A 23,897-nucleotide genomic window follows, 5' to 3' on the forward strand; every position below is an offset into this window, starting at 1 on the left:
TTCTTTCTTTCTTTCTTTCTTTCTTTCTTTCCTTTTCTTTTCTTTTCCAGTTGTCCTGCACCTTCGTTCCATCAGCCTTTATATAGCCAGCCATGTGCCAAACAACAGGCTGTGTCCTGGGCATCCACAGAGGAGCAAGACGCAGTCCAGTCTCAGCAAAGCCAGGCAGAAAAGCAGGATTTCCTGAGAAGTTCTGAGTCTCACTTGCTAGCGGGCCAGGAGAGAGGCTGCTGTTGCCCCAGCCCACATACTCTGCTCCTTGCTTGAGTGCAGGGAGATGCTGCCCCTTGCCATCCAGGCAGGAAAACAAATGTTCCAGTACCGCAACTCCCGTTGTCCTTACAGTCAGCGTCACAGTCACTCAACTATCTTGATGTGGGTTTATGTTTCCCCCAACATGATCACCTTTTTAAAAGTAGGAATAAAAAAATCTACATTATGAGCTTAGTAGCTGTGTGATCTTAGTTTCTCTGATTTTTAGTTTTTCTTTAATTCTAAGAAAGGAAGAAAGAAAAGACAAAAGGAAGGAAAGAAGGAAGGAAGGAGATAAGGAGGAAGGGAGGGAAGGAAGGAAAGAAAGAAGGAGGGGGGAAGGGAAAGGAAGGGAAGAGAAGGAGGGAGGGAGGGAGGGAAAGATAAGGAGAGAGAAAAAAACGTGCCTTGCTTACTTCACAGAGCTATTATAGGATCGAATAAAGCTATACTGTGGCACAAGAGGACTATTATGTAAATGTGAGGGCTTTAGTATATTCTCAACATGGAATTTGAGACTCTGAGTAATGCTGCCTCACTCATCTTTACCCCTGCACACGTGCTCACATACGTGCTCCCTTGCTTCCATCTGTAACCACACAGCCATGCCTTGCAATTGCCCTGAACTCACCTGCCTTCTTGCCTTTCCTTACACTCTTTCCGCTGCTTGGAATACTCTCTCTCCATCTCTGTCTGTTGACGTGCTACCTTGCTCAAATGCCACCTCCTTTATTCTAAAATAGTATCCCTTTTCTCTTTTTACCATTAAATGTTGTATATTTCTCATAAAATCACACTTAACACTGGGACTAGAGCTAGTTGTCATCTATATCTTAGGCTTCTCTCCTGAGGTATGCCTTGCGTATATCAGGTGTTTAATAAGGTTTTTTGAATCAAATTCTGCTTCCCTTCTCTATGCTCTTCCCTGTCTGCCTCCCACACCCTACACCTACTTAATATATCACTTGGCACATGGCAGGCACCCAGTACATGTGTCCAGGCAGCTCTAGGGCCAGCAAATTCAATGGACAATCTCCATAGGCCAAGGAGAGTTAAGCCTTTCCCCTCAGTTAAGTCAAACATCACAGGGAGTGTATAAACGTTAGTAAACAAAGTGATCATACCCCATTGAGTGGGAAGGAAGAGAACATTTCCCAAAGTGCAGACTGCAGATCAGTGGGCATACCCAGATGATTTTAGGTGACATATAGGTGAACTTTCTTTTTCTAAATTACCTACTTTACATATATTAAAAAGAAATATAATTAGCACATCGAACTTGTGCTTTCATGGATATTCTTTAATAAAAGCTCCTGAATTTGAATAAAAATGATTTAAAGGAAAACATACATAAATAACGGTATAGAGTATGGCCAAATGGTGTGATGGGGGTGCTCCGAGTTCCAGAAGCACCAGGACAGGGAAACAGTCCTGGAAGTTATAGAGGTGGAGAAAGGGATAAAGCCATGCTTGTTCCATGTTCCATGGCTCAGATCTTTTTTTTTCTTTTTTTTAGCTTAAGAGTTTTATTTATTAATATAAGCATTTATAGATCTGTTAATAATATTACCCATTTTAAAGTCAATTTTATTTTTTTTATTTTGTTAATTTGGAATTTTCATTTTATTTTTTTAATTGCATTTTAGGTTTTGGGGTACATGTAAAGAACATGCCAGATTGTTGCATAGGTACACACATGGCAGTGTGATTTGCTGCCTTCCTCACCTATATCTGGCATTTCTCCCCATGCTATCTCTTCCCACCTCCCCACCCCCCATACCTCCCCCATTTCCCCCCAACAGACCCCAGTGTGTAGTGCTCCCCTCCCTGTGTCCATATGTTCCCATTGTTCAATACCCGCCTATGAGTGAGAACATGCGGTGTTTGATTTTCTGCTCTTGTGTCAGCTTGCTGAGAATGATGGTTTCCAGGTTCATCCATGTCCCTACAAAGGACACGAACTTATCATTTTTGATGGCTGCATAATATTCCATGGTGTAAGTTAGTTCAACCATTGTGGAAGATAGTGTGGCGATTCCTTAAGGACCTAGAAATAGAAATTCCATTTGACCCAGCAATGCCATTACTGGGCATATATCCAAAGGACTATAAATCGTTCTACTATAAGGTCACATGCACACGAATGTTCATTGCAGCACTGTTTACAATAGCAAAGACCTGGAACCAACCCAAATGCCCATCGATGATAGACTGGACAGGGAAAATGTGGCTCAGATCTACTAGTGGCAACCTCAGGGTTAGCAGAATTACTTCCAAAGCTGTGCTACTGTGCAAAAACCTTTGTTGAAAAGGCTGAATGCAAATGGAATGCTTTCTCATCACTATTGTTTCTTCACTGGAATGAAGAAATATGCTGGAGAATGTCAGCTCAAACACATCAAGCCTCACAGCCTAGGCACCAGGTTTCCTAACAGCCAGTGGAGTTTTACGCCTTTTCCCAGGACTTGCAGATACAAAGGACCCAGATATGGATTTACTTTTCCTTTTTCCTGCAAAGCACAACACTTTACAAAAAAGAAAAACACTTCAAAGGCAGTCCTTTTCTCGCATACATTTCATTCAAGACCCACATTCATCTTCCTTATCCAATTACAGGATCAAAGCAGGAGTGTTTGGCCTACTTTGGGGGTTTAAAGACATCCAGGGAAAAACTAAGAGCATTTTAAACTACCTTTTTAAATGCCACAGGTCTTCCTGTAGGAGAATTGGAGTTGGCTCCCCCTGCTCTCTCTTAAGTCATCTCTGGATACAAAAAGTCAGGTTAGAGAACTAACATACTCTCATCAATGGCACCATAAAAGTTTCCGTTACATCTCTGTAAAACCCAGCCTAATCTCAGTCAGTGCGTCAGGTGTACTTTTGCTCTCTACACTGCTGCTTTTGGAGCTCCTTCCAAAACCCACTGCTAAACTCTTGATTTTTCCTGATTAGTTTTTAAAATTTTGCGTTAAAATCTGCAAAAACAATCTGAAATGTCATTTCATTAGTCTCCCTGAAGCTAGTGGATCTAGCACATATGTTCATTTTAATGCTCAATATGGAATTCAAATTTCCTAAAATAGGACAGGTCTTATCCTTCATATTCACACTCTGGGATTTGAGGCTCTGGTTTTTTTTAAAATATAACATCTATGACGTCCTCAAAAATATTTAAGTGAACAGACTCCCTATTGGTGGATTGATTTTTCTCTATGGAAATAAATCTGTTGGCAGCGGCTAGAATTGGGGTATAAAAGATGACCTCGGGCAGCTGCTGCCATTTGTTTCAGTGGGAAAATGAGGGTTTTGTCTCTCCCTGGGGGTTAATATTGTGATGTTCTGAACACCATCAATGCTCTGTTTCTGAAGGGTTACACTGGAGAGGAGGAATGCTTTGTGGTTTATGACAAGATCACGGCAGAATATTTTGTGCACGCTGTGATTTGTATCACCCATTTGTGCACAGGCCATAAAAGTGCACTTTTTATCAAGAACATTTGTGAATATATAACAGCACTGAAGACATATGGCCACTAAATAATTCACAGTTATCTGTCTTCTCAGCAGATTCCTTATACACCTACCATGTTTTAATGCCTAGTTTGCTCAGAAACAATATTCTTTATGACCCTTCCAATATAAAAATGTTTACTGACTGGCAGCAATATATGATCCCATGGGAAGGGGCTATAAGGAAAGGGGAAAATGTCTGCATTTGCCATGTCTTCTCTTCTGTGTCTGTTTTCCCCTAACCCTTCCAACCAGCACTCGACATTACAGGTAAAGATAACTCTCCCCAAAGTGGGTGCAAAATCCTATCTGGGCTATGAGATGAAAGTCACTAACTAACCTCCACCCTCTTCTCTTTTCAGTTCTATATCCATTTACAGTCCCAAGGAGAATCCAAATGCATTTGACGCCGCAGCATTCTTCCAGTCTGTGGGGAATTTCCTGGGAATCTTCGCTGGCTCATTTGCAATGGGGTCTGCGTATGCCGTTGTCACAGCACTGATATCCTTTGTATGTGGAAAGCTGGGACTGTCAAGAACAGTCAGTATCTATGGAATGCTTCTGATGATGGACAACCTCCAAGCCCCTAAGTGGCTGGATAGTCTGGTCCAAGTTTAATACGGCACCACTTGGTTCTGAGTCATTCCTGGAAGCATAGGTTGGTACCAGCAGCAGAGGGGCCCAAGCTCTCTTCCTGTCCAAGGTCATTTCTAATGCTGTTGACACTATCTGATCCTAGGACATCAACTGCCTTAAATAAATACCACCTAGGAAAACTAGTGAACAGGAGGCATCAGGATTGGCCTTACTAGGGTCAAGAGGAAGAATTGAAGATCCAGAGTCAAGAACAAGACAATTGACAAAGGGTGATAAATTGGGTATGATCTGCCTCTTTTTCAGGCTTATTCACTCACTAGCTTATAGGGTAGCCCAAGCCAGAGGCCACTGTGAGTTTAAACAAGCATCCACAGCTACTTTATGTAAGGGAACCTGCAAGCAATGCTGAAATGATATGCATGCCATACCTGAACAATCATGCCATTTGATTCCTTTTTGTTGTTCTTAGAAATCTGGGATGATGGGTAGAGTTTCTAGAGAATCTGAGCCAAGGAAAGAAGCTGGTCTGGTGGGCTGTTTACTTAGAACATTCAGATAGGGCAACAGTAAGTCAGAGTAGAGGAGGAAGGCCAGAAGGCCAATGTCAAGTATAAGGGCCAGGTGGAGCCATAGAAGAGAGGCAGAACAGAAGATCTAGAACCAAAGACATCAGGGGAAGGAGAAGGAAGAAGTCTGCCAGAGGGGTGAAGGCCCCAGGCAAAGAGAGGGCAAAATATTAGGGGCCTTTCCTATGAGGTCTCACCCAGACATTCACTGCGCAGCTGCTGAAAAGCTTGATTCCACTGAGACTATCTAAGAGGGTCGGGAGATGTGTAAAACAAGATCCCTGCCCTTAGTGAGTGACAGGCTTGGAAAGATGAGCTCTCCATTGAGCGGGATAGAAAGTGAATGCCAGAGCCACATGGAAGTTATCACACTGTAAACACTCAAACTGGGACAAGGCCATTGTGTCTGCAATAGACTAATACCCTTGGCCAACCTTATGATTCTGGAAAATAATTGGAAAAGCAGTATATATAAGCAGAGTGGGCTTTGGGCACAGCCTGGAATATAGGATAAGGGCAAAGGCTGAGCAGTTGGTGATTCAGGAGGCGAAGACTAGCATTCACTGAGATATGGCAGTGGGACCGATGTGGCATCTGGAAGACATGCCTGGGAGGACATGGGCTTCAGCTGGTGAGAAATGGAGGATGAGGGGACACGGTGGGATGGACCCAGCTTGTGGAGTATCTTGAAGTGGTATTTCAAAGAGCATGAGCCTCTTTCTCTAGTCCACAATTAGCTGTCGAAGGTTTCTGCTCAGGAGAGTAACAGGCTGACAATCCTGTTTTTAAAATGTAGATGAGGAACTGGCACGAAGGATGAATCAGAGGACGGGGATTAGAACCAAGGGAAACTGTGATGACGAACTATGAGGGAAGCATGAGGAAGGGGACTGATGTTTAGAAGAAAAAAATCTCTGAGACTTAATGATTGCCTGGTTATTAGAGATAAGGAAAAGGAGACAAAGTCTACTCCAGAGTTTCATCCTGGGAACCTTGCGGAATGGCCTTTACCTGGACAGAAATAAAGACAGTCAGAAGAGGCAGTGCTGGTTTCCGACAAGAAAAAAACGACCTCCGCAGTACCTATGCTGTGGCAAGCCCCCTACGACGTGTTTTTCGTGTAGTGTCTCATCTAAGCTTCACAATGAACCTATCACCAGATGCTATTTTTATTGGATGTGAAGCTTAGAAAGGGTAAGCTGTTGCCCAAGGTCATGCAGCCAGCAAGTGAACCCAGAGAGAGAGAATTAAGAGGCCGACCACGCTCTGCTCACCACTCCCTGTTGCCTCTTAATTCTTAGTTGGAACTATGTGGAGGCCAGGTGTTGTTTAGAATAGAGTGATAGCAACAAAGATAGGAATATTTCATGAGCGTTTACCATGTGGCAGAGGCTTTCTCTGCTTCTCTTCATTTGAATCAACCCTGTAAAACAAGTTATTATCCTCCTCACCTTACACCTGAGGAAACTGAGGCTCAAGGAGGCTACGATATGTTAGCTCACTCTGGATCACGTGTCAGTAATAGTGAGTATGGTAATAACCATATCCTCTAAAATTTATTGAAAACTTTACTACGTGCTAGCCATTGCGCTAAGTGTTTTGCATGGGTTATCTCAGATAGCTTTTACAAGAGCTCTGGAAGGTAGATACTGTTCCTATCTCAATTTTCAGCTGAGGAAACTCAGACAATTAAACACCTTGGCTAAGGACAAACAACTAGGACATTTCGGGGCCAGGATTCAAACCCAGGCTTCTTGGTTCTGGAGGCTACACTAAGTGGAGAAACTGAAATCAGAATTCTCTGCCTGATGTGAGGGGAAGGTGTAACATGTGAACAGGCTGATAAAGGAAGAAAAAAATTTCTGGTGATTGGAAGTCTGGCATAAGATTGGATCAGATCTGGCAAAAAAGGGTGTAGAGATGAAAGAAATGGGGCTCAGTAAGTGGTGGCACTGATCATGGAGCATCTGGTGGTGTTTAACGGGCTCTATAAACACACGCTGGGAAGGAGGCAAGTGCTTAAAACGGCTGTCCTCTTCATCTTCCTAACCCCATACCTCCTTCATTCTGAGGCAGTCTCCTCAGGTTGTAGGCTCCTGGGCTCTGCAATTAGGAACTGACCCAGAGCTGAACTACTTTCTGAAGGAGACTGAAAGAAAACAAGCTCAATGGCTGATTGCTATTCTGTGACCAACTGAACATTCTCTTTAAAACAAACTAGAAGAGGGAATTCTCACTAGAAACAAAAACAAGATTCCCTCTAAGTAACAAAAGGGAATCTTGTAAAAGAAACTCAGGGTAGCCCATTCTTTACACCAGATAAAAAAAATTGCTTCCAGGTCCTTACTGATTCTATTTCCCAAAAAGATGTTTTACCAAAAAAACAAAAAATTAATTTAGACCACAGTAGTAGAAAAGTTGCCTATCACTTGTTACATGCCAGGCACTGTTCTGAGTACTTAACATAGACTAACTAGTTTATACACCTCTGAGGTAGGTTGCATTGTTATTCCTGTTTTCAGACAGGAAAACTGAGGCACCCAGTAATCAAGAGATGTGTCCAAGTGAATACTGTGAATTTGAATGAATCCAGGTAGAGTTGGCTTCCAGATGCTACACTCCCAACCAGGATATTATTCTGCCTTTGTGCCTTCTAAAACTTTACAGAACATGTTTAACGTACTTCATCACGTTTTACTCTCCTCGTGTAGGAAGAGGTGTTATTCTCATTGTCAATTCACGTATAATAGAAATGAGGCTCAGAGAGGTTAATATACTTCTGAGAAATCACACAGCCAGTGACTGGCAGAGTTAAGAATCAGAATAAAATGTTCCATTCCAGAGGTAACACTTTTGCTTCCCTGCCCCCCTGCTAAACATCTCTTAATGTGAAATTTTCTCTAGATTTTGTTCTAGCAATATAAAAATGCAACATGATCACATCTCTTTATTTGTCAGGGCATTTTGTGCCCAATATTGCAGGGTTACCCTTTCCCATTGATCACATACTCCTAATCATCTCCCCATGATCCATTCTCTGTCCAACTGGGATCATTATTCCTTTGTTCTATTTGTAATTTATAGACTATTAACCAAGTGTCATCCTTGTCAAAATGAACCATTGCCTGGTAAAGGGCATATTGTCTGACCCAGAAAGAATATACCTCCTTCTCCATCTGCTTATACCAAGAGGGCATGGGCAGCTCCCCTGTCACTGAGTATAACTTCTGATCCTACTTCCATTCCCAGCAGAGAAGACTACCAGGTAGTCTGCCCACAGCCTGCACTCCCCAGGGAGCGGCACTCCTTGGTGCTGACATACTTGCAGCATCTCATTTCCCCCATGCTCTCCTCGGCTTTGTTTTTGCATGCCTGCTACACCTCTCCTGAGGGGTACCTCCCAAGGGATGAGGCTAAGCCCACAGTTGGCTGAATTTAGAGTCTCAGTAAGATACCTGTTTAATCTGAACACAGGTCTGAATTTTTACAGGCATGGTCAGTCCCCGCGGAAGCACGAACTCATGCTAGCCTTCAAAGTAGGTCCCAGTGAGAATTACCGCCTTCCAGTCAGGTCTGAAGATCAGTTATTTTACTCTGCGGTGGAGCTATCATCACCAGATCAGTTTTTATTCTCAGCCAAGAAGGAGAGGTAGCTGTAAAAGCTGTTGTTTCCCTTAACTTGTCTTTCTCACTTGACCAAATTTACCAAGCTGTGCGACTTCCCAATGCTGGAGACCGGTCTGTTTTTCCTGCTTTCTTGGAGTGCCTTCCTGTCTGCCGAGGCTGCCGGCCTCACAGGTCAGTGTTTCATGCTGCATGGCCAACTGGATGTATGACTAAGTGTGTGGCTCCGGTGTGTGCCTCTCCCTGACCAAGCAGGAGGTGAAATGCAGTCTCTCTGAAATAGTGCATGTGAATGGTTTCGGTCAGAATCAGCCTCTCTTGGGTACCCCAGAGAGAAAAAAAATAATAGTAATTCGTCCATTTTGTACAAAATAGCTTAATGGAACATCTCCTAAATGCTTTCCTCTTTTCTCCTGGCTGGGCAGGAGGCATGCTGAAGAGACTGGCTTATAGAGTGATGGATGACTTTTCAAATGGAAGTCTTCATTCAGAGTGTGAAAGGATACCCACAACTGCTTTGTAGAGAAGAGCGGTGGCTTCCACTGGCTTTTAACAGCAGGTTCCAATGTGAGCTGGCTCTCTAGGGTACGCATATCTCCACACACATCAGTGTTTGAGAACTTCACATACGTTCCACAGCAGGCTGGAAAACAAATAGCAAATGTGGTGGCTCTACAGTTTAATGTCTCTCACCACAGAAAGTCTATAGAGAGAGTCCTCTGAGGTGGAACAGTTGATAGGTAGGGGACAGTTTGTTACACCCAAGGGCTGCAGATCCCAGGATCTGGACTGAGCAATTCGTGCCTCTCTGCAACCATGAGGGTTTGCACATGGGTTGCTGCAATTTGGGTGCTTTTCCATGCAGAAGAATCTCTGTGGCTCCCAGCAAAATGTTAACACGATTTCTCTCCTCGAGCCCCGTTCCCTACTTCTCCGGTGTTTCGATCCTGGACCTCTTTCTGTTCATTTTATCTGACATTCAAGTGGTGAGAATCCTTCCTAACTGATAGCAAAGTATACCTCCCTGGGTGTTTGCATTTTAATAGGTGATGCTTTAAGTCTAAATAATAAATAATAATAAAAGCTGACATATATTGAGGGTGTACCATGAGCCAGGTGCTGGCTAGCTTCCTTTCATGGATGATTTCATCAATCTGCAGAAAAATTCAAAAAAGACTATGCCCAGCTTACTCAGCCAACAGTAAGTGGTGGAGATGAGATTTAAAACTAGGATATTCAATTTTAGAGCCTGGGTTCTGGGGAACCAAGCATTTCTACCTTAAATGAAACTCCATCTGTGGAATATGAAGCAGACCTCTAAAGGTTGGTAGGAAGGCAGTAGTTAGGGCCCCAGGCACCTGTACGGTTCAGTTGCTCCTTGGCTAGTCTTGGTTCTCCTGTGAATGCTGTGGCAAATCTTTTTAGTAGTGATAACCTATTGCTTTAATCAGCTGGCCCAACTTACTGCAGAGCCACACAGGCCAAGCTATTCCCATGGGCTTCAAGGGTGTCTGTTGCCAATACAGAAAGCCATCCACCAGTTATGATACTATAAGCAAGGCTGCATTACTGTATTCCACCCTATCAGACCTTTGCATCTAAGTTATTTCAATACAAAGTCAGTTATTTTAGTGCATTGCCACTTTATTAAGGAGTTAGCTGGAAAGCTTATGCATTTCAGAAAAAAATAGTCATGTCCCTTCAATGAAATAATGTAGGCAAATCATTTACATCATAGTCATCCAAAAAACATTAGTTCGCTTTCTTCCCACGTTCTGTATTCTATTCAAGTTTAACTTATAGAATGATCTAAGTAATATTGACAATAAGAAGAAATATTTGACGTTCTACAAAGGTAAAAAGGTATCTTAACTCACCTAATATTTTTTAATTTACTATTGGATGTTATAATGAACAGACACACACACACAAACACACACACACACACACACACACACCCCATCACCTAAGAATTGGCAATTTGTGTGAAAATTGCCTATTTCCTTGTCCTTTTCAGCAAGATCTTGTTCTGTTAACTATATTAAAGGCTAACATCCACGGGAAACTGAATAAATTACTAGTTTACTTGATCCTTGCTCTTTCACACCCTTTCAACCTGATATCCTTACTGAGCTGCTGCACAGACCACCTTCTAAGGAGCCAGCATCATGGGATGGGTGAATATAGGTATGAACCTCAGTATCAGAAAGACCCAGGTGTCCATGGCTGCACCCAGCTACAGACTCACTCCAGAGGAGTACACTAGATTAAGGTGATGGGCCTAACAGACATTTGCTACAAACCAAACTCTAGGTGTGAGCATTTTCTATTGCCAAAGACCAAGCCTGCTTCGTCCAAATTACTTATGTGTTTGTTTATTATTTAATCCTTGCCTATTTCCAAATTGGATTTGTGACAACTCATAATATAAGCTATGTGCATCACAGGACCATTTAGTTGAGGGTAAACACTCAAGGGCTCTGGGATAGAATTTTTCTGCAAAATTAGGCAGCTGTTCATTACTGTGGTTTGGCAATAAATATAGCTCTGAGCTTTCTAGCAGTCAAAGCCAAAAGGGAAACATGATGAGTTATATAGGAACAATACAGCATTATTTTTTTTAAAGTCATGCTTATTTATTAAAATGGGCAAACTTTTTTTCCATACTAAAATTCTAGGAGAATTTATCACATGCATCTGTATGTAAGAGACTTTGAACACCAGAATGGACAAATATAATGTATTTAATAATTTTAGTGAAGATAAATGTTCATTCTTCATATGGTCATTTCTCATATCAGCTTTCAATAAAATCTGAGGGTGTGGCATCAAACTATAACTTTCTAATTATAGAAAGAAATATATAGAAATATAACTTTCTAATCCACGTAATAATAAAATCCTTTTAGTTCGAATGCATAGGCAAACTAATATGAAACAAAGCTAAAATCTGGAAAACTTTTAAAAAATGATTTCTGAATGAATAGACAATGAATGTAGTAAACTAAAATGAAATGAGCTATTAAATAGTTTATGAGTAACTACAGAGGTAACCAGCAATCGTGGGGCCTCGTATGGGTTCACTAACAACAGTTAATGTAGCTTCTAGAGATGGTATTAACATGCAGTGATTTCTCAGCAGAATTCCCCGAGCCCTGACCTTTCAAAGTGGGCCCTCAAGGACATTTGCCTAGTGAGCAGGGCTCTCAGCCACCTACCCGCGCTTCACCCCTTTTACTGGTTTCAGAAATTGGGATTTCACGTACAATTCTATTTGAAAAAAAGTCCTGCTACTTTAAACAAAGTACGTCTGTTTTTAAATATATTTCAATTTTTTCTTACACCCAAGGTAATATATTCGCTGTAGAAAATTTAGAAAATGCAGATTTACAGAAGGAAATAAATTTGCAATCACTTATATTCTTACTGCATATTAATAACAATCGCTAATATTCGGCTGTGTCTAGCTAACTATATATATATATAAAAATTATACACACACATATGCACTTAAAAATGTCTACCTAAATATACTCATGAATACATATAGGTATATGTTTTTTATTTTTAAGTAACTTGCTTTTTTCATTAAACAATTTATAGTGAAAAAAGTGCCATGAATGGAGCATTAAAAAATTTATAGTGAATTTTTTGAGACATTAAATACTACATCATAAGAATTTGCCATAATTTATTGTAACAGCCTTTTGATTGTTTATAAGGTTTAATATTATTACTATTACTGCAATGATAATCCTTATAGCTACAGATAAGAATTTTTATTTATATAACTGTCTACAAATAAAATGTCTGACTTAAAAGCTCTAAAATTTAAATTTTTGAAGAAATTTGTCCAAATTGTCTCTTAGAAAATTTGTATCCCTTTGTACTTCCACCAACAATGTGAAAGCAAGCCCATTCACTCACATCTTCACCAGCCCAAATCTTACTAATCACTACCAATTTGATAATCAAGTTCTATTTTCTTCTGGTTTACATTTATTATATTTTTATGAAGAAAAGCTTTTTAAATTACATGTCATTGGCTATTTGTATTTCTTCTTTGGTGAGCTACCAGTTTATGCCCTTTGTTACTTTTTTCTTGTTGAGATGCTTATCTTTGTCACATTGCAGTTTAGCTACTCTATCTATTGAGAAAATTGGCTAGGACCAATGACTCATTGACTCATTTCTATAATCCCAGCACTTCGGGCAGCCAAGCAGGGAGGATTGCTTGAGCCCAGGAGTTCCAGACCACATTGGACAACATAGTGATAGTGATACCCTGTTTATACAAAAAAAAGAGAGAGAGAGAGAGAGAGGGAGAGAGAGAGAGAGAAATTATCTGAGCATGGTGGCATACACTGTAGTCCTAGCTACCAGGGAGGCTGAGGCAGGAGGATTGCTTGAGCTCAGGAGTTCAGGACTACAGTGAGCTGTCACATGACTGCATTCTAGCCTGGGCAACAAAGAGATACCCTGTCTCTAAAAAAACAATAAAAGAAAATTAGCCTTTTAACTGTCACATAGGTTATAAATTTTCTCCAGTTTATACTTTACCTTTTAGCTATGTTCTGTTTTGTTTGTTTGGGTAAAGGAAAAGTGTTGACCTGGGCATTTTTAAGTTTCATGTGGTTAATTTTATTGCCTTCTTAGAAAACCCAAGTAAATGATATGTCCACAAACTTAGCAGCCTAAAAAATAAAAGAAAAAAGAAAAAACATATAGAAAACCCAAGTGTTTCTTCATGATAATGTATAATTTCTTTTAAAAGTTGTCTGGTTTTGTTTTTGCATCAGAAACCAACTGGAATTTGTTTTGATATGAGATGTGGGGTATAGTATCAATTTGATTTTCCTCCCAGATGATAAGTCACTTGTTTTAATACCCACCAACTTTTACCTACTTAAAATGTCTGTGCACGTGTACACATATGCATGTGTATGTGTATCTATGTGTTCTGGGCTTTCCATTGTTCCACTCAATGTTTAGTCTTCACTGTATCAATTATTTTAGCTTCATGGTTTATTTTAATATCTCGTAGGTCAATCTTTCACTCCTCTTCCCCATGTTCAAAAGCTCCTTTGCTATACTCATGTATTTATTATTCCTGATGGACTTGAAAATAACAGGTTCCAAACAGAAAATAATTTTTGAAATATAATTGGGGTACATTAAATTTTTAGATTAATTCGAAGACAAATGGCATTTTTATAACATCAAGTCTTCCCACCCAGGAATATGTTATGACTCTCCATCTATTTGAGTCTTATTTTATGGCTCTCAGTAAATTTTTATAGTTGTCTTCTTATTAGACCTACACATTTCTTGTTAAGTATCTTTTTAGCTACTTTATATTTTGGGGTATTACAGTAAATGGGAACTTCTTCCTTTATAGTTTCTAACTGGTTATTGTTTGTATATGTGCATCTAGATTGCACTGAGCTATTTGATTTACTCTCTGTAGCTCTAAAGCACAAAATCAGAGCTAATGAAGAATTAGGATTAATGGCAGAAGTTAGACAGATTCCAGAGGGCCTTATCAGCACCAAAAGAATGACTGAAGCATCCAAGGCACAAAATAAATACCATTTGAGCAGTAGAATGAATAATTTTCACTCAACAAAAGAAAAAACTTGTAAAATCTGAATAACAGATCCCCTTATACTGTAGTAAGTGTTCTGTGCCTGATAATATTCCTATAGATTTTACACATCCACCAGCCCAAATATTTCACAGCAGATCCATACATCAAGTAAATGATGCAGATTTTATTATTCTATAACTTTATTTTCCCAAGTATTAAGTTAAAAAGTGAAGACATACAGGCAGGAAAGGAAGAGCCCTGTCAGAGGAATGTGGTGGACATGTGTTGGTTCTGGCTGCCCAGCACACATTTTCACTTCCACTGGTAATAGCATCCTGATGTTTCTGAGGAAACTACCCCTGACTCCAATGGATAACATCTTCTAATCAACGTGTCCCACCTTCCCCTGACAAAGAGAATGATGACATCTGAATCTAGGTCAACTAGACACTCTTCCCCTGGTATGTAAAACTTTAGGACAGAGTGAGCAGGATGTATAAGTGCTGGCATGTGTCCTTTCCAATAGCAGAGCCCTGTTGAGACCCTCTATTTATTTATTCCTGCCACCAGATCCCTGGAGCAGCCGTGATGCCTCTTTTCTAAGAGCTGTTATACTTCCTTCCAATAAATTCCTTTCTGATTATGCTAGCCAGAGAATGTTTTTATTACTTGCAAACAAAGAAATCTAAATGGTACAAAGGAAGGAACAGTCCATGAGGTATTTCAACAAAAGAAATTGTATAACTTTGTGACAGATCAGAAGGGAAGAGAGTCTCAAAGACAGCACATCCTCTAGGCTAGGATACTTGGACCATCTTATGCCAGGTGCATACTGATAAACAAACAAAAAGAATCAAGCTTTTAAAGACAGTTTGCATGTTCATTATCCTTTCCAATTCAGCTTCTTATCAGATTCATCATGAACACTTCAGTGTAAGCAGCTCACTCATTAACACATGGCCTGCATTCACTTTCAGTTGTTACTAATTTGATTATGATCATTTGATTTATTTTGATCATCTTTTACTTCAAGGGCCACATTTGCAGCCACCTCATCTCAGTCTCTTGGAAATTGCACCTGCCGTGTTCAGTAGTCACATAGAAGAACTTGGTTTTATAGAAACAAGTGGCTTTTAGACATGCAAATGAAAGTTGCTGTTTCTATTACCCAGAAATATGAATCTCTGCTACTTGAAACATACAAGTACATTGAGAAAACTTTTATTTGGGAAGATTGGGCAGAATATAAAATGCAAGTGAGAAGTCTTTCTAGAGGATGAGACACATCCGCATATGTTCTCTTCTTTCTGTGCTCTCTGGGTTTGGGAGAAGTCCCTAATGTCAGAAGAGAGATGAACATTAGGGACTTCTTGAAAACCCAGAGAGCATAGAATGTACACGGATGTGTCTGCTGTCCTTACAAAAGCAGCCACCAAGGGATGTGTCTCTGGTTTCTGGGTCTTCAGCTGACTTGATAAAGGATTGGAATAATTCATCCTTTTAATTGGATCTCTATTTTCCTTATTGCTAAAGTCCAAAGGCTTCATTACTTTGTAATAGAAGGACATTGTACACATATAGAATGTGGCTTTGGGGTAAATACATGATCTTAAGGAATTCTCTCCACAAGTTACCTGGTATACATGCCTACCTAATTTTGGATCAGGTAGAATTTTTCTTGTGCCTGTTTTCTAAAAGTCATTAGGTTACCGAGCCATCATTTTAAATTGAATATTGAAAATACTTCAGCAGTATTATTTATAGCATAATCTGTAATGGAATTGAAACCTGTCATAGAAGCTGCGTTTCAGTTTATAAAGATAACTGAAAAGCACACTGGATAGGTTGTTTGAAAATTCATTTTTATAATCTGTTTCCCAGCTGAGACTTTGGGGGTCAGGTTTTTGCCAGAAGCAAACTTTCAGGGACTGTCATTAAACACCCGAAGAGTAAGATTTCTAATGGTAACATTGACACCATGTCTAATGATTTCCCTGCTTCCAGGCATTGCTGTAATAAAGTCAGCTTCCATTTTTGGATTCCTAGGGCAATTTTATGTTCATGGGAGGCAAAGGAGGGGGAAGACAGCTGCTGGCATCCCTCATTTTCTCATACAAAAAGTTAAACAGTATAGAACACAATTTACTCAGCTTAGATGGACTTCCATCTAAGAAAACAGACATCCAAAAATATGAAGAAAAATTCCTGATTATTAAGTAATGCTGATGGGCTTTATAGCCTAATTCTAGAGCGTAAACGGTTCTTAAAAAAAATTAAAGTGTAGAAAGTTAAAAACAACTAACACTGGCCCATTCATTAAGAAATTGACCAAGATGTCTGAAAGAAAGAAGTGCCCAGCACACACAAGTTGTGTTTACAACACAAATAGTTAAGTCATCTCAAATTCTTCCTCTAAGCCTGTTCTCCTATTGGTCTCAAATCACAGGGGCCTAATTTCATTGCCATGAGAAGGAAAAGCTGCACTTGGAAACTCAGGTGCTATGTATTTATCAAGTCAGTTCTTGAAAGGCAGAGTAAGCAGTCAGGAAAAGGAGGAACTTGGGAAAGCCTATTTTGCAATAAATAGGAGAGATTTCCAAATGAAATGACTATTACTGAACATGTTGAGATTTCACTTGTCTGAGTAAGTTGGCTTATTACTTCTCATCTCATCATTTCTCACTTGGGCAAAAATTGTTTTCAAACTCTTAAGAAGGCTTTTAGCCCAGAGGTGAATGTGTTCCATTTGGCTTGCCACTGATGCATTACATGACTGGATAGGAAATGTATTTCTGGAGCTCAGTAAATAAAACAAATCTCCAGGAGGGAACTTAGTTTGAATTGTTTCTCAAAACAAATCTGGCCAGTTTTAGCCTCCAAGTACATGTCATTAGCCAACATCTCTTACCTTAAAACTGGTTTGCTTGCATATTGACAGGACCCGATGAATCCAACTTAACCAACAATTCACCAACAAATGAGGTGAAGTGAGTGTTTTCCAAGCCAGGAAAAAAAAAAAAACAAAACCCTAAGGCTCAAAATATTAGGTGTTCAAGCTGCAGAAATAGTGCCTAAAATTCTCAAGGGGATTTGTTAACCAGCACACTGAACCAAAGGCAAACATGCAATGATGCCATCTCAATAAACACAGGTGTAAAGCATGTCTCCTCACATTATAACTCATTAACTCACACCTGCACTTCCTTGAACCAAATAGCTTTTCATTTCCATATTCAAACAACCTGTACATGTAGCTAAAGTAGTGGACAAATTTACCTCTGCTTTCTTCACTGTAAATGTTTTCAGTCATTATTTCACATCTCTTTATGGTGCCAGGAGACATGGGGAAAAGGGAAAATTCATCACCCAAGACCCCATATTCTGCACAGGCATGTAGAAAATTGTCAGAAGATGGCACAAATAACTAACGTGAGGTGAAGAAGAAAAAGGAGTCAAGGATAATTCCCAGGTTTTCATGTCTGTTGGGCCAGTGTTTCATTTCACCAAAATGGAGCATGGAAGTGAGTGAATACATGCAGCCAAAAGGAGACACAATAATCCGTTCATGCCAGAACCTTCAGAATTCTGCACAAGGGTTGAGTATCCACGTGGGAAAGTACAGTGGGCAACTAGGCCTGGACATCTGGGGTAAGACTGCTGATCAGAGATTTAGGCAACAATGATGTAAATGTGTTAGCTGACTCCAAGGAAATGGGGATCAAAAAGAGACCAGGACAAGGAGGGTAGGCCTGATGAACACTAAAACTTGAGGTGACATCCCAGGGATCTAAGCAAAACATGTTTTTCTTTCTTCTCCAGAACTCAAGTTAATTTGCATAAGTACTCATTACTATGTTATGAAGAATTTACATAGAGGATGTTTTTAAGCAAAAATTTCTAAACCTGGCAATGTAGATATGAAGTAAAACTTAAATGCATATCTATACGCAGCATTGGAGGAATCAGAAATAAGAACATAGATTCATACTGTTTTCTGTGTTGATGTTCTTATATTCCATAGACACATTATTAATCTGCCAACTATGGAGTTGCCAAATATGGTGAACTAGACAGTAATTGTACTCTTTGGAAAGTTGGATACTTTCATAGTGCCTGAAGGAGTTTTCCGTTTTGTTAAATCTTTGACTTCTCAGTTCCAGGTTCACTTTCAATGGTTGTAGAAAACCTGTCAGAAATGTCTCTTTTTACTAGATCAAAAATAAATAAAAGTGTGGCATGGAAAAGTAACCCATCAACCTCTTAAACCCCTCAGAGGACCATCTGCGAGCAAGACACATTTTTTCTTTCTTATTCTCTTTCTGTGTTCTAGTGATGTAATCAATATTCCTGTCCAAAAATGCAGTATTCTCTAGTCTTAGCATGCCTCATGTGACAGACACTTATTTTTCTACTTCCGTATCTGATGGCTTCATCAACTTTTAATGAGAAAATAATTCTGGAATAATGTTATCAGAAACAGAGACTGTAGGTGACAACAGTCTTGAATATTTAAATGTTAGAAGACAATGGACCTGCCTGGAATAAATTCATATAAACATTTATTTGTATGTGAGAATCAGGATTAATCTCCCTGTGTTCTTTTCAAAGCACATAAACATTTCTTGAAGTAGAAGTTTATTCCTTTGACAAATGTGTATTTGAGTACCTGATGTGTGTTGGGCACTGTTATGGGTCAGTGATAATATAGGTCAGGGACCTAGCCCTTGAGGAGTTAGAGGTCAAGAGGGAGACACTGGGTGATCTAGTTGACAAGAAGTCAAGTGAAGCTATTAAACTTCATGCACTTCTTCATTCCCGTGTATGCAGACCTTGAAGCAAATATAAAAACTGAACCATTTATATCACAGACATTTACAACTGGAAGGTGCTTAGAGGTCATCTAGAGCATTGCTGGCCAGAGTTTCTTGACCCTTATTGGCAACAAATAAGATAAAATAGATTTATTACGTAACATATGCTTGTATATTAATTTTCATTTTTTGTCCACAAGGGTAATTGTATTACCTTAGAATATACAAAGGTGCTTATTAAAATTATGATGGTCTTTCTTCCCCCTTACTTGGATTGTCTTATATACTACTATTTGAAGACCGCTAAACAGACTACCTTCTTCAATTTAGCGAGGAGAAAGCAATGGAACAGGCAATGGATTTAAATTGTACCAGTCATCAAACTAGCCAAGTGTCTGAACTATGACCAGATAGATCCTAGGTCTTCTGACTCCCAGTATTGTACATTTTTTCTTACATAATTTACAACCACACATTGAAGTTTGATCTTATCAGCAAGCAAGTAGACATATACTGTATTTAGTAGCACTAATGCTCTCTGAGAGGGTCCAGAGGTAGAAGTCATAGAAAACAGTGTAAATGGTATTCTGTTAACACAAAAGGAATTAATTGTTCTCTGAAAATTGATCTCTCTGGAAATAATTTACTTGCCAGCAGAGTTTTTATTTTTCCCCAAGAATCATAGACCTCCTCATGATGTTTCCTAAATTTCTTTGCTTGCCAATTAACTTGAATTTAGCTGTGTGCCTCTTTGTGGTTTTTCAAAAAAGTTATTTTAGATAGTGTCAAAAAGTGTTAGTTCTGTTTATTACCCAAAATTGCATAAATGAGTCCCTGCAACCAATTTTTGGGGGCTCTTGCCCACCACTGAAATCTCAGTGTGCAAACACTGAAAGGCAGTGTTGTGCACAAAAATGAGTCAGATGCTCTCATTATTATTTTTTTGTAAGCCACCTCCTGATTTCTTTCAGATCCCTTATTTATTTTAGGTCCCAGATATTGTTGAGCATGACCCACTCCACATGGACATAGATATATGTAGTTGAATCCATTCATCATTGCTGCAAGACCCCATACGTACAATTTAAATCTAACATCTTGGACATGTAACACAAGAGTTGCATTTAAGGATTGCTTGTTTTTCCAGCAGAGATGGAAACAGATGATCAGATTTTATTTTTATTGGAAAAGAAAATGAAGAAATATTTCGCCAGCAGAGGGTAGACATACTAGATATTTTATATTTCTAATTTTATGGATGCCAGGCCTAACAAAACATGCAAAATAAATACTTTAGTGCTTATAATAATTAATGTAACAAGTAAGCATAGAGTTTATTAGTTGTTTCTCCTGTTAAGTTTTGTATCTAAAAAATTTTTCAGTTAATTCATGTGTATTTATTCCTTATCTATAATGGATTAAAACCCAAGCATGCTGGTAAAGTACATGTTTCTCAGACATGCCCACAATCACCTGTCTCTCTCCCTTTGCTCTTACTGAATTTCCTACCCATGAACCTGCACTCCCAAATTTTTCTCATCTTTCAAGACCCAAATGCCTGCTGTATCCCTCTCCCAGCTTTTCTATCCTGAAAGAAATTACTCCCTTTTAGAATTCCTTTCTTATCACCCACTATTCTACCCGGCTTTAGATGTCTTTGTATCTGTCTTTTCTCTGTTAGGAGACATAAAGCTGCTTGAGGCCGAGGCCTGCTTTATTCATTCTTCTGTTCCCCACACCCATGGTCAGTGCTCTGCTCAGTATAGGATCTCAATAGATAACTAGCAATCAAGTGGATAAATAGCAGATACCAAACTCAGTCATGTAAGTCGGTGGCATTACTGAGAATTGTCTAAGTTAGGTTACTAGGATTAGCGAGCACATTTCTACCTGCTTTCCTTGATGTGGGAGTTAAAGGTGAAGAGAAGGCAACAAAGGTGAAAAGGGGCATAGAATGTACAAAGCATGTACTATTTCATCTCCCAGTAACTTGTTAAGTAGGAAATGTTGCTGTGTTTATCCCTGAAATGCGTTTCTCCAAGTTGTTCTTTCTTGTCTTCTTCCTTTCATCTACTCCTAATAATTATAGCAAAACCTTATATTTACTTATTAGTACTTAGTTTGTAAAGCATTTTAATATCCATCATTGTACTATACTCAAAACAGACCTGTGAGATAGGTAGCCACTAGCCAGATAAGAAAATTAAGTCTCGGCAGGGCAAAGCTATTGGCCAACATCACCCGTGTTATGCCTGTAGCCATGGCTGGAGAACGGCAATGTGGGAAGCATCGAGGCCCAAGATGCCACAGGGGTTGAGAGGCATGGACTCTACTCGTACTTTACAACTCTATTTTACTGACCAAGTCCTCTTTTCCATATATTCTTTTTGGCTACTTTTACACTTTTCTTTAAGTTTTTTCTGCTTACATGGGATCTATTTTTATGTTCCTTGTCCAGTTTCTTGAGGTAAATAGTCTACTTATTTTCAACCTTTTTGTCCTAATAAAATGCATAGAAGATGATCAGTTTTCTACTAAATAATGATTTGATTTTTATTCCATCGGTTTTGATAGGATATGTGGTATAAACTTATTGTTATTTACTTCTAAAGAATCTGAAATTTCACATTTTATTTTATCTTCAATTTATTTTTTGACAGAATTTCACTCTTGTTGTTTAGGCTGGAGTGCAGTGGTGCAATCTTGGCTCACTACAACCTCTGTACCTTCCAAGTTTAAACGATTCTCCTGCCTCAGCCTCCAAAGTAGCTGGGATTATAAGCTCACACCACCACGTTTGGCTAATTTTTGTATTTTTAGTAGAGATGGTGTTTCACCATGTTGACCAGGTTGGTGTTGAACTCCTGACTTTGGATGATCCTCCCACCTCAGCCTCCCAAAGTGCCAGGGATATAGACGTGAGCCACCATGCCCGGCCTCAACTCAAATTTTAGTTAGAAAAATGCATTTTAAAATCTCCAATGCATACATTTATTTAGCCTATGCTTTGTTGTTAATTTTCGATCTTATGACATTGTACTAAAAAACATGACAGCCTTATAACATTGTTATTAAAGGATATGATTTGGTTTTTTCCTTTTTTTTTTTTTTGAAGGGAAAAGTTTTATTCAACTTTTTGTTGGTAAAGTATATCATCAATTTTATTTTATGTAAGTAATTTTTTCACATCCCAACATTGTTGGAATGTAAAGGAAATACTTTTAAAATAAAGTAAAAAAAAATTTAAATCCCCTCAAATTTTCTTGAGAGTAATTTCTTTCTGAAACTAAAATGACTTCACAGAACCATGTAAGCTGTAAACTAAGTAAAGCCTGGAAGTGACAAGAACAGGCAAAGCAAAGGAGTAAGAAACAGCTGTCAGAGACAAGGAGACAGGGAGTGGATTCCTTTGGGGTGAACTGCCTCTGTCATTTGGGCAGAGTCATCAGAACCCACTATTTTCCATGCCCTCTGACCTAAAGCTTTGTGGTCCAGAAATTTAGAAACATCCTTTTCCACGTGAAGAAGACTTTCAGAGTTTCTCTTTAAACCTCCTAACTTATTAGAAAAAAATAATGTCTTATGAGTAGAAGATATGGTAACAATAGGTTTTAAAATTTTACATTAAAAGACTTGTTTAAAATTGAAACAATTTTGAAAGCATATACTTTCATCTTGTCTTCACTTATTGAGAAAATTGGCCTCTATTCAAAATGCCTAAAGGTTTCATTTGGAACCAGTATTATCTCTTTGACCTAAAAAAAAAAAAAAGACTAAATTGAAGTGTTCATCCTAGTGGATTATTGAAACAATACACAGGAAAATGACAGGCATGCAGTATTTGAGGAAACCCAGGCTTGAAGTAAAGAATCCTTTCTATGACAATGCTGGCAGATGATCTTTCACCTCAAACATATGTTGGGAGCTTCTCACATGTTGTGGTAGCTACTCCATCATAGGACAGTGCTTGTGTTTTGGAAGTATTATGGGATTGGGAATTGAAAGATATATATCCAAGTCTAGACTATGCCTCATTAATAGTTCTAGGCCAAACATATTTCTTTCTCCAAATCACTTGTTCCAGTATAAAAACTGTGTATTAGCTCATTCTCACACTGCTGTGAAGAAATACTCAGGACTAGGTAATTCATAAAGGAAAGAGATTTAATTGGCTTACAGTTCCACATGGCTGGGGAGGCCTCAGGAAACTTACAATCATGATGGAAGGCAAATCTCTCAGGATGGCAGCAGAGAGAATGAGTTCAAGAAGGGGAAATGCTAGATGCTTATAAAATCATCAGATCTGGTGAGAACTCACTCGCTATCATGAGAACAGTATGGGGGAAACTGTCCCTATGATCCAACTACTTCCCACGAGGTCCCTCTCATCACATATACAGATTATGGGAACTATAATTGAAGATGAGATTTAGGTGGGGACACAGCAAAACCATATTATTCTGTCCCTGGCCCCTCCCAAATCTCATGTTTTCACATTTTAAAACACAATCATGCCCTTCCAACAGTCCCCCAAAGTTTTAACTTATTCCAGCATTAACCCAAAAGTCCAAGTCCAAAGTCCTGAGACAAGGCAAGTCCCTTTTCCCTATGAGTCTGTAAAATCAAAAGTAAGTTAGTTACTTCCTAGATATAGTGAGGGTACAGGAATTGCATTCCAAATGGGAGAAATTGGCCAAAACAATGCCACTGTCCCCTATGCAAGTCCAAAATCCATTAGGGCAGTCATTAAACCTTAAAGTTCCAAAATGATCTCCTTTGACTCTGTTTCACATTCAGGTCATACTGATGCAAGAGTTGGGCTCCCACAGCCTTGGGCAGCTTTGCCCCTGTGGCTTTGTAGGGTACAACCCTGTCCCAGCTGCTTTCATGGGCTTGTGTTTAGTATCTACAGCTTTTCCAGGTGCATAGTGCAAGCTGTTGGTGGATCTA

General features: G+C 39.3%; 1 protein-coding gene across 2 annotated transcripts in view; it reads left to right on the forward strand.

The window, feature by feature from the left end:
- The window catches only part of SLC9A9 (solute carrier family 9 member A9), a 579,933-nt gene that overhangs the window by 252,293 nt on the left and 303,743 nt on the right, over window positions 1-23,897 (forward strand). For both annotated transcript variants that reach the window (XM_032258640.1, XM_032258631.1), the window contains exons 7-8: window positions 4,125-4,263; window positions 8,618-8,723. In XM_032258640.1, the coding sequence (XP_032114531.1) occupies window positions 4,125-4,263; window positions 8,618-8,723 (245 nt within the window). The remainder of the gene's footprint in view (window positions 1-4,124; window positions 4,264-8,617; window positions 8,724-23,897) is intronic.

This window comes from Sapajus apella, unplaced genomic scaffold (assembly GCF_009761245.1).
Source record: "Sapajus apella isolate SASKATOON/1434 unplaced genomic scaffold, GSC_monkey_1.0 scaffold4, whole genome shotgun sequence".
In the NCBI taxonomy this organism is placed as follows: Eukaryota; Metazoa; Chordata; class Mammalia; order Primates; family Cebidae; genus Sapajus; species Sapajus apella.